This window comes from Peromyscus californicus, unplaced genomic scaffold (assembly GCF_007827085.1).
Source record: "Peromyscus californicus insignis strain IS unplaced genomic scaffold, ASM782708v3 Scaffold_24__1_contigs__length_46423439, whole genome shotgun sequence".
NCBI lineage: Eukaryota > Metazoa > Chordata > Mammalia > Rodentia > Cricetidae > Peromyscus > Peromyscus californicus.
The window spans coordinates 6,770,135-6,783,674 of NW_026294535.1; the positions used below are offsets into that span (position 1 = coordinate 6,770,135).

General features: G+C 40.6%; 1 protein-coding gene across 4 annotated transcripts in view; it reads left to right on the forward strand.

Annotated features, from left to right (window-relative positions):
* Positions 1 to 13,540, forward strand: part of Washc3 (WASH complex subunit 3) — a 47,263-nt gene that overhangs the window by 14,582 nt on the left and 19,141 nt on the right. For 2 of the 4 annotated variants that reach the window (XM_052753039.1, XM_052753041.1), the window contains exons 4-5: positions 1,260 to 1,367; positions 4,460 to 4,570. In XM_052753039.1, the coding sequence (XP_052608999.1) occupies positions 1,260 to 1,367; positions 4,460 to 4,570 (219 nt within the window). The remainder of the gene's footprint in view (positions 1 to 1,259; positions 1,368 to 4,459; positions 4,571 to 13,540) is intronic. The other 2 variants (XM_052753040.1, XM_052753042.1) reach the window with 1 other exon arrangement.

Sequence of the window (13,540 nt, forward strand, 5' to 3'; positions counted from 1 at the left end):
ATTCTAGCCGTGACAACTGCACCTACTGTGACTTTGGGCCACTGCCACTTGGCTAAGCACAGTCTTGAGTCAGCACTTGTCAATGACTTCTGCTGCTTGAGATCCGATCACCAGTGATTTCTTATACTCTTTCTTATGACTGTGTCTTATTTAATGGTTGGGGAACCCTAAGGTGCTGCCGTCCAAGGACACAAGTCACATTTCCATTTTAGCGAGTTCACCGTAGTGTTTCCCCGACCATAGTACAATCCCCGCAGCCGGCAGACATCTGATAGACATATCACATGTTACCAGGGTAAAATCAGGACGGATTTTTTGTAAATCTAACCCCAAATGCTTATCTTTTTTGTTTTAAAATGCTACCGTTCTAGTCTGGAATGTTGACAATGCGCTTATCTGCTATGAATAAAACGTATTTTAGTAACATCCAATGATAAATGTTTACAAAGAGAAAAATAAGCTGTGTCATATATTAAAGTGTAAAGACACATCTCGTATAATTAAAACTTAAAACGTGCTAGCAGGCTGGGTGGGAGATGCAGGGAAGTACTTGCTGTTACAAGTCTGAGGACCTGAGTTCAGATGGGAGAAAGGAGGATCCAGCCAATCCAGCATTTCAAATGGAGGCACTCCAGGCAGTGAGCGACCCTTTCCTCAGAAGATGGTGAAGAGACAATGAAGAGGAGTCCAGCACATGCACCAGCATGCACACATGTGCACATATGTGCTTGCTAACCCCCACACAGCTACACACACACACACACACACACACACACACGTATATACAACACACTTGCACATACACTGTGTATTGCAGGGTACTTTTCTTTAGCAAGCTATTTTTAATAAAAATGTTTCAGAAATAATTCTATAAAGAAAACTTCCTCATCCTTGTACAGGCAATAAAAGTGGGGGTATAAGGAAGGTTGGCCAGAGGCTCACACAGTATGTTAGCAGCACATACACGTCGGCAGTCAGGTTCCAAAGCCACACTCTCAGTTCTTGCACTAAAATACTCTGTAATCTTAACAATAATTTGTAGGGAAAGAAGGGTTATCAACTAAATTCAACTTTTCAAAAAAATCTTCAAAAGTATTGTGAATGTTTTTCACTTTGAGTTTATGACATAGAGATTGACAATGAAAATTCTGAACCTATGCAATTTGATAGGTTTAAGGGAGCTGAGTAAGAACTCACAGGTAAAAAGGTTTTTTGTGTGCACCTAGAAGGATCTCCCAACACTAATGTCCATTTCTCAGCTGTCATCTATCCCAGGCCTAGAGGACGTCACCGTTGAAGTGTCTCCTTTAAGTGTCCCTGCCGTCCCGAGCGGGTCACATTCTGAAAGCACTCCAGAGCAACCACAGGTAAGTGATTTACAGGGAACATGGTCATCGTGGTTGAGCTGGATACTATGCTTAGACCTTGGAAGATGCTCGGTAGCTGTGAGGCTCTTAGTCGTCAAATCACACAGCCTGAAGCTGCAGAACACGTGTCGAGGGGAAGGGGCTAGCTATTTTGTTTTTAAATTTTATTAAAACTTTATTGTGTATGTCACACCAAAGTTAACAAGACCCCAAGTCTCTGTATTTCAGTGAACCAAAAAAGTGTATTTTGGAAGTTGATGTGTTTGCATCAGCATCCTAATTAGAGCCACTTTGACATCATAATAAGAGCCACTGTACTTGGCTTTGTGCCATAACGTTCCTGTATGCTTCCACACGTTTAGAGCTTCTAACTGTTCATTTAAAAATATCCATTATATGCACATCTCAGTGAGGTCTTGAAATATGAAATAAAACAATCACCAAAATGGTGACCCACTAAAGTAATATTAACAAGGTAGACATCCTATGTAAGCGAATTTTGCATTTCACTTACCTAGAAGTATTTTCACACAGTATTTTTAGGTCATAATGATGTTGTTAATAAAGTTAGTAGCTGAGAAAGGAAGCTTGCTGTATGTCAACACATGTATACTTCTAAGAGTTTTTATTTTAATAATTGAATATATTTAGTCCTCAGAAGAGCCCTATGACCCAAGTATAGTTAGTTGATCTTCTATGCCTGATTCTGCATCTCGGAATTCACCTAGACACACATTAAGGGTATTCAGAAGAAAGAATTTGCATCTATACGGAATGTATGTGGACTCTTCCTTGTCATTATTCCTTAAACAACATAAGTGTTTACATTGTAAAAGGTACTCTAAGTAATCTAAAGATGGCCTAAATCACACTATAGGGTAAGAGTAAGTTAAATTCAGACACAATGCCACTTTATATATAAGATACTCTAGCAACTGCAGATTTCAATATCCTTGGGGTCCTAAGACCAACCCCTGCCGATCCCCAAATACCTATTACTATTAATCACACCTGAATTTCTTAATTTGCTTTGCAGATTCAGAACTGCCTGGTATATGTCTGACAATTTTTGATTTGTAAATTAATTCATTTAGAGTATTTGGAAGTTTTGTAGTCTTTCTGCATTTGTAAAATTGTATTGGGTTTTGTGTTGATCAATCTAATAAAATGATTCTTAAGCATATTAACATTCAGATAAACTTCTCATTTTTTCTTCATTGACATTAACTAGTATATTTTTATATAAAATACTTTGAAAAGGACTTAAGCATTGCTTTATGCAGGTTTTTATGGACATTGTAGTCAACTCAGCTATCCCAGTACATGGAAGGTGGATGCAGGAGAATCAGGAGTTCAAGGTCATCCTTGACTTTGTAGTGAATTGGAAGCCAGTCTAGGCTACATGAGACCCTGCCTCAACACAAAACAATAACAACATCATCTCTTTATTACTGATTCTAACTATGAGTCAGAATCCTGTGGTTTCTATACTGCTTTTTGTGCAACTTTAATTTCATGGCTCAGATCTTATCATTGTTCACAGTAGAGTATCAGTTATTCAGATTGAGATCAATTTGAGAATGAAATGAAAGACAGTTGAGAGAAAGGATTATGAGGCTTAATGAACCATTCATATAGTAAAAGTATGCTAGTGTGTGATTAAACCTTGTTAGGTCTTGGGTGTTGGCACAAGGTAGCAGCTGAGAGTTGAAAACAGAATGGGATGTAGCTCTCATTTGCTCCATTGGGCTTTGGAGGAGCTGTGCATTAAAGACTTAAAACATATGCTTGAATCTTTTTTCTTTTTTATGCTGAACAATGTTTTTGACTCCTGTGTTTAAGTGTTTGGCAGATGAATATGTATACTCATACATATTGTCACTCACTTTTGTAACATTTAACAATATCACATAGTGGAAGAAACCAAAAGAATTTGTACTTGTTTTATTGCTTCAGAGTTTCTTAAAAAAAAAAAAAAAAAAAAAGGTTTGGCTTACATATAAATTATATTAGAAAAACTTCAATTTATAAACATAATTTATGTTCATTTTTTAAAGACTGAAGATGGTTGTTTTGTTTTGTTTCTTGAGAGAAAGGATTATTTTGTTTTGTTTTGTTTTTGTTTTTTCCAAGACAGCATTTCCCTGTGTAGCCCTAGTTGTCCAGGAACTCACTCTATAGACCAGGCTGGCCTGGAACTCAGAGATCCATGCCTCTGCCTTCTGGGTGCATCACCACTGACTGCTTAGCTAAGACTGAAGATTTTTAAAATAATAATTTGTCCACATTTTAGCATAGATGCATTGTAATGGCATCTGTGGAAGAAATTCCTTGAAGAAATTCCTTGAAATGCCAATGCTGACTGAGAGTCACAAAAATGAGTTGATTCTGAGTGTTCAGATTGGTAGGGAAGCCAAGTACTGTGTACTGGTGAGTCTTCACTGTGCCCCAGCTTCTGGTAACCTAGCACTGTGCAGCATCAGGACTGCCACTATTTAAAAACACCGCCCCTCAGTATTTGTCACTGAAGCTAGTATTTAGTATTTTAGCCACTCTGTTAACTTTGTTACCATTAATAACTGCTCATCAACACATAAAACGTACAAAACCAGAGAATCTGATTTTCCCAAGAAATCTCTGAGCATCACTTTCTAAAAACTTAGAATCACCTTATCCATTTAGAATATGATGGGTTAGTAAGTGAGGAGGACAATAGGGTGCATGGCAGATCCCTCGAAAAGTAATTCATTGTCCATAGTTGAGCAGTTGGCAAATCAGACTGTTTTACTAGTTTCCTGCTATATCCACCCGTCATGTTTTATAGGATAAATAAAGGAAAACTAAAAATTCTGATGCCAAGAGTACATTTGCATTTTAAGGAACAATATATTATTGATGATATTAATTTTAGCTTATAAATATTTATAGGTATTTAGAAACATATATCCCATAATTAAATTATTGGTATTTAAATGCAAGAATATAATTTTAAGTATGTATTACCTTATAATTATAAAAATAAACATCCCTTTTAAGTAACATGACAGATACTTTCTGTGACTTGTCTAAAGATTTACATAAACTCTCTACAGCAGGACAGCACACAAGACTCTGGACCACAGGAAAGTGAAGTTTCTTCAGAAAATACCGTAACTGTAGCCAAGGATCCAAGATACGCCAGATACCTCAAGATGGTTCAAGTGGTGAGCTAATTTATCTGTCTTCTCTGTCTAAACCTGCAGATTTCACTGTTATTTTTCCAATTTCCAGAAGTCCAATATTTCCCATTAAATCCATTACACTGGACTGGAGAGATGGCTCAGTGGTTAAGACCACCAACTGCTCTTCCAGAGGACCAGAGTTCAATTCCCAACACCCACATGGCAGCTCACAACTGTCTGTAACTCCAGTTCCAGCAGACGCGACACCCTCATAAGACATACGTGCTAATGCTCCTAAAATAAAAATAAATAAAATGAAAAGTTTAAAATCAATTACACTGCAAGTTGACATAGGTTAGCAGTTCAGTGTAGATTTGTGCCATTATTATTGTATTTGAAATCTTGGCTCTATCAGAAAAACGAAACAGGGCTGTTCCTCTGGTAAATCAATACTGGAGTTTGCTTCTCTTGTGCTACTGTAAATACGGTTTTAAAATATATTCTGTTTCGATGTTCATTTATCAGTGATTTGGTTTATAAAGAAAGAACACAGCTCTCTTGGCTACATAAGAGAATAGTTTTAATAGTATATGCCTTTATGTTTTTCTAAGCAATTATACATGGTCTGATGACAAATGTTTGTGGTTGTCTACAGCAGCAGAAGTACATTTACTCCTATACTTAAAGAAAGCCCTACTGCAAGTAACTGAAAGAGCCAACAGAACATTGTATTTCTGCTAATCAAAAAAATTAGCCAGACGGTGGTGGCACACGCCTTTAGTCCCAGAACTCGGGAGCAGAGGAAAGTGGATCTGAGTTTGAGTCCAGCCTGGTCTACAGAGTGAGTTCCAGGACAGCCAGGGTTTCAAAGAGAAACTGTTTTGAAAAACCTAAAGAAAAAAAATTAATGCTTTTATAACATTTTGTTATCAGACAATAAAACAAAACAAAAAATAGTACTATAGACTAGAGAATATATTTGTGTCCCAGCCAGTGGCATTATTTACCACCACAACGACTTCAAGGGAGATACTGCTGTCTTATGGCGGAGAGCGGAGTGGGTACTGCAGGTCTGCAGAAGTAGTGATGAAGGAGAAGCCATGCCTGCCCCTCTGTGTGACAGAAGCAGATCTGTCACTTTGGAGTGGTCCGTTGACAGTCAGTGGACTGGCCTCTAGGTTTCAGGAGTAAGGTGGACTTTGGGGTAAGAGTGTTTACATTTTTAGGCATTATTACACTGACATTCTTTTTTTCCAGTTGTGTTTGGTTCTATTGTAGGTCTCTGGGCCATCCAGCCTCTGGGTTCTGGTCTTCCAGGCAGTGTCAGGCATGGGTCTCAAGCTGGACCAGTCATTGGTTGGCCACTCCCTTAATCTCTGTGCCACCCTTATCCTAGCCTGTCCCATAGACAGGACAGACTGTAGGTCAAAGGTTATGTGGCTGGTTGGTGTCCCAGTCCTTCCACTGGAAGTCTTGCCTAGTCACAGGAGGCGGCCAGTTCAGGCTCTGCTGTTGCTAGGAGTGTTAGCTGGGGTCATCCTTGTAGATTCCTGGGAATTTCCCTTGCACCAGGTCTCTACCTGACCCCGGAATGTCCCCGTCTGCTCTACTCATAGATTGGTGCCTAGGTCAGTAGTCATCAGAGAGGCTTCATCCAGCAACCGGTGGAAACGGATGCAAAGACCACAGCCACACATTAGGCTGAGCTCAGGGAACCCTGCTGAAGAGAGGGAAGAAGGATTGTAGCAGACTGAGGGGTCAAGGACATCTTAAGAAAAACCACAGAATCAACTAACCTGGGCCCATAGGGGCTCACAGACTCTGAACCAACAACCAGGGAGCCTGCATGGGACTGACCTAGGCCCTCTGCCTGTATGGGACAGTTGTGTAGCTTGGTCCTCTTGTGGGACTCCTTACAGTTCCTGGCTTTGGGGACCCTTTTCCTCATACTGGATTGCCTTGCCCAGCCTTAATACAAGGGGAGGTGCTGAGTCTTACTGCAACTTTATATGCCATGCTTTGTTGCCACCCATGGGAGGCTGCCCCTTTCTGAACAGAAACAGAGGAGGAGTGGGTGGGGGGGAGGGGAGAGGGAAGGCCGTCGGGTTGAAGGGGAAGTACTGGGAGGAGAGGAGGGAGGGGAAATTGCGGTCGTGATGTAAAATAAATAAATTTTGAAAAAAAATTATAGAAATAATTACAAATGATAAGTATGAGAACACTTTGTAGTAATAATAAACTTTCTGGATTAAAAAAAGATGTATAAGCCGGGCGGTGGTGGCGCACGCCTTTAATCCCAGCACTCGGGAGGCAGAGCCAGGCGGATCTCTGTGAGTTCGAGGCCAGCCTGGACTACCAAGTGAGTCCCAGGAAAGGTGCAAAGCTACACAGAGAAACCCTGTCTCGAAAAACCAAAAAAAAAAAAAAAAAAAGTATAAATTTTTAATAAGATCAAGAAAGAGTTCAGCTTGAATATAAATAACAATGAACCCAGGAAAGAGTATACTTGCAAGATAAATTCTTAAAAACTTTGTGGTTTTCAAAATAAGAAAGAAAAGCCTTCAGAATGACACATAAAAGCTTTTTCTGTGAGTGTCTTCTGATGTAACCCACCTAAGAAATGAGAAAATGGACTCAGGTTTTCTGAAACCTCTCATCTAGGACTAGATAGCAGACCTGTGTTCATGGTGCCACTCCCCACAATCGCAGTTAACCAGTCAGCTGCCATCTGGAAACGCCAAATGGGAGCTTTCCTAAGTAAACAGTTCATCCACTTGAAATGAGTTGCTGTTCTGATGCGTTCTCACTGGAAGGAGTCTTCCCCTGTCCATTGCATCCACCCGTGTACACGATCCATGTAGCCTGTTAGTCATCACAGTTAGCAGACAGCCTGCTGCACTACTGGAGAACGTGTAGGCAGGGTCAGCCCTCTCAGGTGTCTGCCTGGCAAGTCTCACAGCTCCTGCAGACGGGGGTGGGGGAAGGGGGGGGAGGACACACTGGCTGTGTCCACTCAGGTCACAGATGTGTCCTAAACACTTAAGAGATTACATCAGCGAGCCAGACCAGCTAACACTACCAAGCTACTTGGAGTTTTGATTTTTGTTATTAATTACTTAAAATAAGTGTTCTCTCTCTCTCTCTCTCTCTCTCTCTCTCTCTCTCTCTCTCTCTCTCTCTCTCTCTCTCTCTCTCTCTCTCTCTCTCTCTGTGTGTGATGGTCCTTTATCATTTTTTTCTGATCATACAACCTACCATCTCACTGGATACGAAAGCCAGAGCCCTCAGGAGGCCTATGCGATAGATCTTCTCTAAGTTATCTGCCCTGTTACCTTTCTGATCTCTGTCCTCATTCACTCTGCCCTAGGTCACCTGGCCTCTGTGATGTTCTTAGCTAGGTGTGTGGTCAGTCCCCTGGCTTGGGGTCTTTCACATCAGCCATTCTCTGCCTAAAATACTTTTCCCCAATAGCTGCGTGGCTCACTCACTATTTCCTTCAAATCTTCATTTAAAATAGTACCTTCTAAGTGAGGACTTAGTCACCCTTCTTTAAATGACAATCTCCTCTGACCTTGTTTTCAGAATGATAAATCTATAAAATACAGGTTGATGGCACCACTCACTGAATTGGAATCTCTAGATGTGGAAGTCAGAGCCAGATCATATATGTTTTTAAAATGGTTTCTAATTTAAAAGTATTTTAAAATCATTTTATTAATGCGATTATAAATTTTTATTTAAAATATTTTTTTAAAAATAAATGTTTTGTTAAGGAAGAAGGAAAAAACATAGCTCTTTAGAAGTGCTTGACTTAACTCTAGACCGTCTTTTTTGCCCTGTGCCTGAATGTAGCAGTGGACCAGTTTGAAATCAACCTTCTCGGACTTTTTCAGATGCGAGCAGTGCCCCTGTGTTAAGCTGCTGGCTTTCCTGAGCCTGGGGTACAGGTATCTCTGTGTTCTGGGCTCTGGAAGTAGCTCCTTCGTGGGATCTCCCTCTTGGGACACATGAACGTGGCCTTCATCTATCACACTGCCTCATCAATCATTCTTCTCTCTGCTTTTAATTTTCAAGCATTGTGGTTCTTACATGCCTCTCGGTCATTGAAGTTGAGGCTATTTTCTAATTGTTTGGGGGTGGTTTTCAAGCAGAAAGGGAGAAACAAGATCTTCACCCCACCATCCCCAAACTGGAAGTTCATCCAAGTTAAATTTAATTTCATTGTTTTTAGTTCATTGTGCCAACCTGTATCCCAGACTCTTATTACCCAACTTTTATTTCCTACTGCTCCTTGTCCTGAATTCCATTCTTCATTCAAACCAAACCACAAATCCTTCCTCGCATAAGCGGTACAATGCTTTTCCAGCTCGGAACCTAGATTCTGCTTCTCTTAATTACTACTTTTCAAATTCTGCTCGTCTCACGTCCCAGATTCTGAATGTACCAGTTCATAAAGCTAAAAGAGTAGCTCCCTTCCTTAACCTAGCCAGCCATTTTTTCTATATTCATTATGGAATTTGTTATTTCATACCTTTCTCTATGGAAAAACATATAGAGAGAGAGAGAGAGAAAGAGAGAATATCTCCAGTCGAAAGGGGAACTGTATGAGGAGAAACAGCCTTGAGGAATCTCTGTATTCACTTCAGCACTTGTGCTGGATAATTTTTTTTGTCAATATGACACAAGCTAGGGTCATTTGGGAAAAGGACTCTTTGTGTTATGATCTTCATCATAGTGATAGCAACCCCAACTAGGACAGCAGTATAAGGGTGCTCAGATAGTCTTTCCAACCACAGTGTGATGCTGCCCTTCTGCTCTCTGCTCCAGCTTCAAGCAGGGTGGAAATGCATAATTAGCTCCTGTTTCTCCAAGTTGTTGGTTTTAAATGTTTTATAGGACAAGGTAAGATGTGTCACTCAATGTTAACACTTATGTAAACACTTTCTGATGTTTCTTATGTTGTGAGTAGCTGTCAAAATTGGAATTGGACAAACATGATGGCGTTACAGTCTGCTTTAGAAAATGCCTGACGGTAGAGCCATTAGAGACCCATGTCATCTACTCATTCAGTTTATCAGCGACAGGAGAAGAATTACTTAGATTATTAGACTAGTAACCCAGGGTGGTAAAATGCCTTCCTGTTTTCTCTTAGCCTTCTAATCAGCTGTATACTCTCCTAAATTGGTCCAATTCCTTGAGTGTGAAAATAAGCAGTTTAGTGGGATATAGACAAGACGATAAACATACTTCATTGCCATCCCTCAAAAGCAGCCTAATCTAGCTAATTCTAGTGCATTCCTTCATTGTGAAAAGTACTTTACTTGGCCTGTAAATTCAGAGATTTTATTTAAATGCCATGTTTTTCTCAGCTTCAGAAGGTCACTAATGTTTCCCTTGCTTTCCTAGGACTGTTAAAGCAGAGAAACTTATCCTGAGGAGTTTAACTTGTATATAGGCATGGTCTTGAGTAGTGTGCCATCCACTGTACACAGTACTGTAAGCCATGAAGCTATATGTAGACATGGTCTTGAGTAATGTGCTATCCACTGTACACAGGACTGTAAGCCATGAAGCTGTATGTAGATACGGTCTTGAGTAATGTGTCATCCACTATACATGACTGTAAACCACTGAAGCTGTATGTAGACATGGTCTTGAGTAATGTGCCATTGCTGCATGCAGTACTGTAAGCCATGAATCTGTATGTAGACATGGTCTTGAGTAGTGTGTCATCCACTCTACATAGTACTATAAGTCATGAAGTGAAGTCACGGAAGCCCACATTTTAGCTATTATGGAGGTATTTGTATTTGTATTGACACAAACAAAGAACGCCTGGCCTAAAACAAAGCAATCTGTCTCTAACAAAAGAAACCTCATGACTTATATCTGCGGTATAAATTATACTCTCAAAAGGGAATCAGCGGTGCCACAACGCCTCCCCTCCTCCGCACAGTACTGACATTCCGTTCTTCTTCGGGACCATTGTGTTCCTATTCATAAACTCCACCTGTACTGAGCTTAGCTTTATCCGCAGTGTGATATTCTCACTCAGCAGCACCTTGTTACTGGAGATACTCTCAGTGAATTGTTCAGAAACATTTCATCCTCTCAATTAGACAGAGTCCTCTTCAGGCCTCCTCAGTGGTTTTTGTCATATAAAAAGCTTGGATTTGCAGACTACCTATGTAGTGCTCATTCACCTCCCTCTGGGAAAGTCCTATAGGTTACAGAAACATCCCTTTTCTTTTCAAGCTCTCTCTGAGATGCACTGTCATCTTTTGGGGCTTCCTCCCTAAGGCACCATGACAACAGTCTCTTCCTAAGCCCTTACTGTCTTCAGAAGTGTATTGCTTTTCCAGTGGTCCTATCTCACTTGTCCCATTCCTGTAAGTCCGTCTTAAAGCCTCGTAACTCCAGTTACTTAAATAAATGTCTCCGAACAGAAGCTAACATGGCCTTTGTTTGTTTCACAAATCCCTGCCACAAACCAGGAAGCAATACCTCTCATTGTGGCTTCTGCACCTTTTTCGGTTACACGTGTGGGAGACATTGCAGAAAGCAGTTGTTTTGAGAGGCAGTGTGAGCACCTAGAAGCGTGTTTGCCTCGGAAACGCAAAGCTCCAAAGCTTTGCCTTAGGCTGTGTGTGACCACGGTCAAGTCTGTTTCCCCATGTAAACTGAGACCTGAACTTCCTCTCGATTTATGATCTGTTCATTAATCCTCAGATTTGGACCGTGCCATTAGTAAAGGTTCCTGGAACACCTGCAGGCACTTTCTGATTTTTTTCTTTTCCTTTTAAAGTAAGTTTTATACAAGATTTTTCAGTGAGTAATACTATTTTGTTCCAAATGTGGCAGATAATTGATTCTGATTTAGTGCTTGTTACCATAATAGTGTGGCACCAGCCTTTGCTAAGTTACATATTGCTTTTATAACTTAACTGGAATAGTGTCCATAGATCACTTTTCCAACAATTCTCCCCCCCTTTTCCTGGCAGAGCTTGGTGGATCTTGTGCCAGTAATAAATTGTGCATTGGGAAAGTCCTGCTTCCACATGAAGGAGGCTAATGAGTTGTACTTTTGGAACCATATTTGCCAAAACAGTCTCTTCAGACACTTAGACTGTTCAAAGCTCTATTTTCTTTGGCTTGCTCAAAATGTGAATTGAATAATCTCTGGTTCTGGTGGTTCTGATGTATCCATTGCCAGGAGTGAACGTTGGCCTAAGGAAATGGGACTCCATTACCTAAGGGCACCGAGTCTCCAAATGATTATTAGAGATGTTCATCAAGAGGTGATACACTTTGGACCTGGGGAAGCAGTCAAGCATGATGTAGAGCTCCCTTTAGAGAGCAAGCAAGGTCGAGTTACTTTAAGAGTAGTTGATACCCAGACCCTTCTTATATGAGTATAGTGTGGCTTCCCATGGTCTAAGAAGCTCCAGGATAGGTTGCTTATCACTACAACCGTGTGACCAAAGGACAGAGTTATGGTTTGTGGTGATGCCAGCTGTTGAACACTGGTCCCAGATTTAGTTTAACAAGTATATTTTACTTCTAAGAGTGTATGTGTTTCTTTTTTGTAATACCTGAGGTTTTATAATAAATATATTATATATATATAATAGTAAATCTGTATGATGTATATATTTAATAGTAAACGTCAAGGCTGTTTATTCTAACGTAGGAAGATTGTCAGGATGAAAGGTAAGTCTCATGCTGCTTGCTGAAGGGAAGCCACATACCCAGTGATGTGGCAAACTTCCTGTTTTGTGACAACTAAGTGATGACCGTGTCAGTGTGACAGGTCTCTGTAGTGCGGTGGACCCATGAGGAGGAAGTAGGAGCTGGGATAAATGGGACTTGGGTGGCCTCTGATAGGCCCTCTCTTCCGCATCCTACCTCATAGAAGTACAAGAACTTCCCTTAAACAGGGAACCTAACAGTCAAAATGTTGCCTATGACTTGATAGCAGAGAATCTAGAAAGAAAACTTGTCATACTTTTGATTAATATAAAAATTACTAATTTTCTCCCAGTGTCAGTGAACTGAACTCTAAGAATGCTATTTGTAAAATATTTTCATGCCAATTATAAAGTCTATAAAGACTGGGTTTTCAATCATTTTTGCTTTTCTTTTAAACCTCTACATGTTACCTTGGAAGTTGGGGAGCTCAGAGCAAGTCATGGTGTACATAAAGTTAAGAAATATTCCTGCCTGACATTGTGGCAGATCCTGGACTCCCGGGACTTGAGAGGCTGGGGCAGGAAGATCACAGATTTAAGGACCACCTGGGCTACATATGAAATACAGGTCAGCCTGGGTTATACAGTGAGTCCCTGTCTCCGAAACAAAAAGAAATGTGCCTTTAAATGATGTATTTTTCTTTTTGTGTGTTGGGGGTTTTCTTATTGACTTTGTTCTTTTAGTGCTGGGGACTGATGTGGGACCTCCCAAAGCTAGGCAGGGGTTCTGCCTCCGAGCTGTATCTATAAGCTTCTTTTGAACTTTGGATTTGGTTTGGTTTTTCAAAACAGGCTTTCTCTGTGTAGCCCTGGCTGTTCTAGAACTCACCCTATAGACCAGGCTGGCCCCAAACCTAGAGATCCATCTGCCTCTGCCTTCCTAGTGCTGGGATTAAAGGCGTGCGCCACCAGTGCCCACCTCTTGTTTTATTTTGTTTTGTTTTGTTGTTTGTGACAAGTCCTCACTAAGTTTCCAGACTGGCCCTGCATTCACTCTGGAGTCCAGACAGTTCTTAAACATGTTGTCTTCCTGCCTCAGCCTCCCAGGTAGCTAGAATTACAAGCCTGTGATGTGATACCTGGCCCAGCTTCGTTTATCTTTTTTTTTTAACAAAACAAAAAAACACTTTTTGTTTTTATAAATATGGGTGTTAGCAATAGACAATAAGTCTAACTCAGATGTGAGCGTTCATGTTTTCCCTGAGGTGTGATAAAGACAGACTGCAGGAAATAGCTGCCATGCAGCAGACCGCTGCTTCTGTCT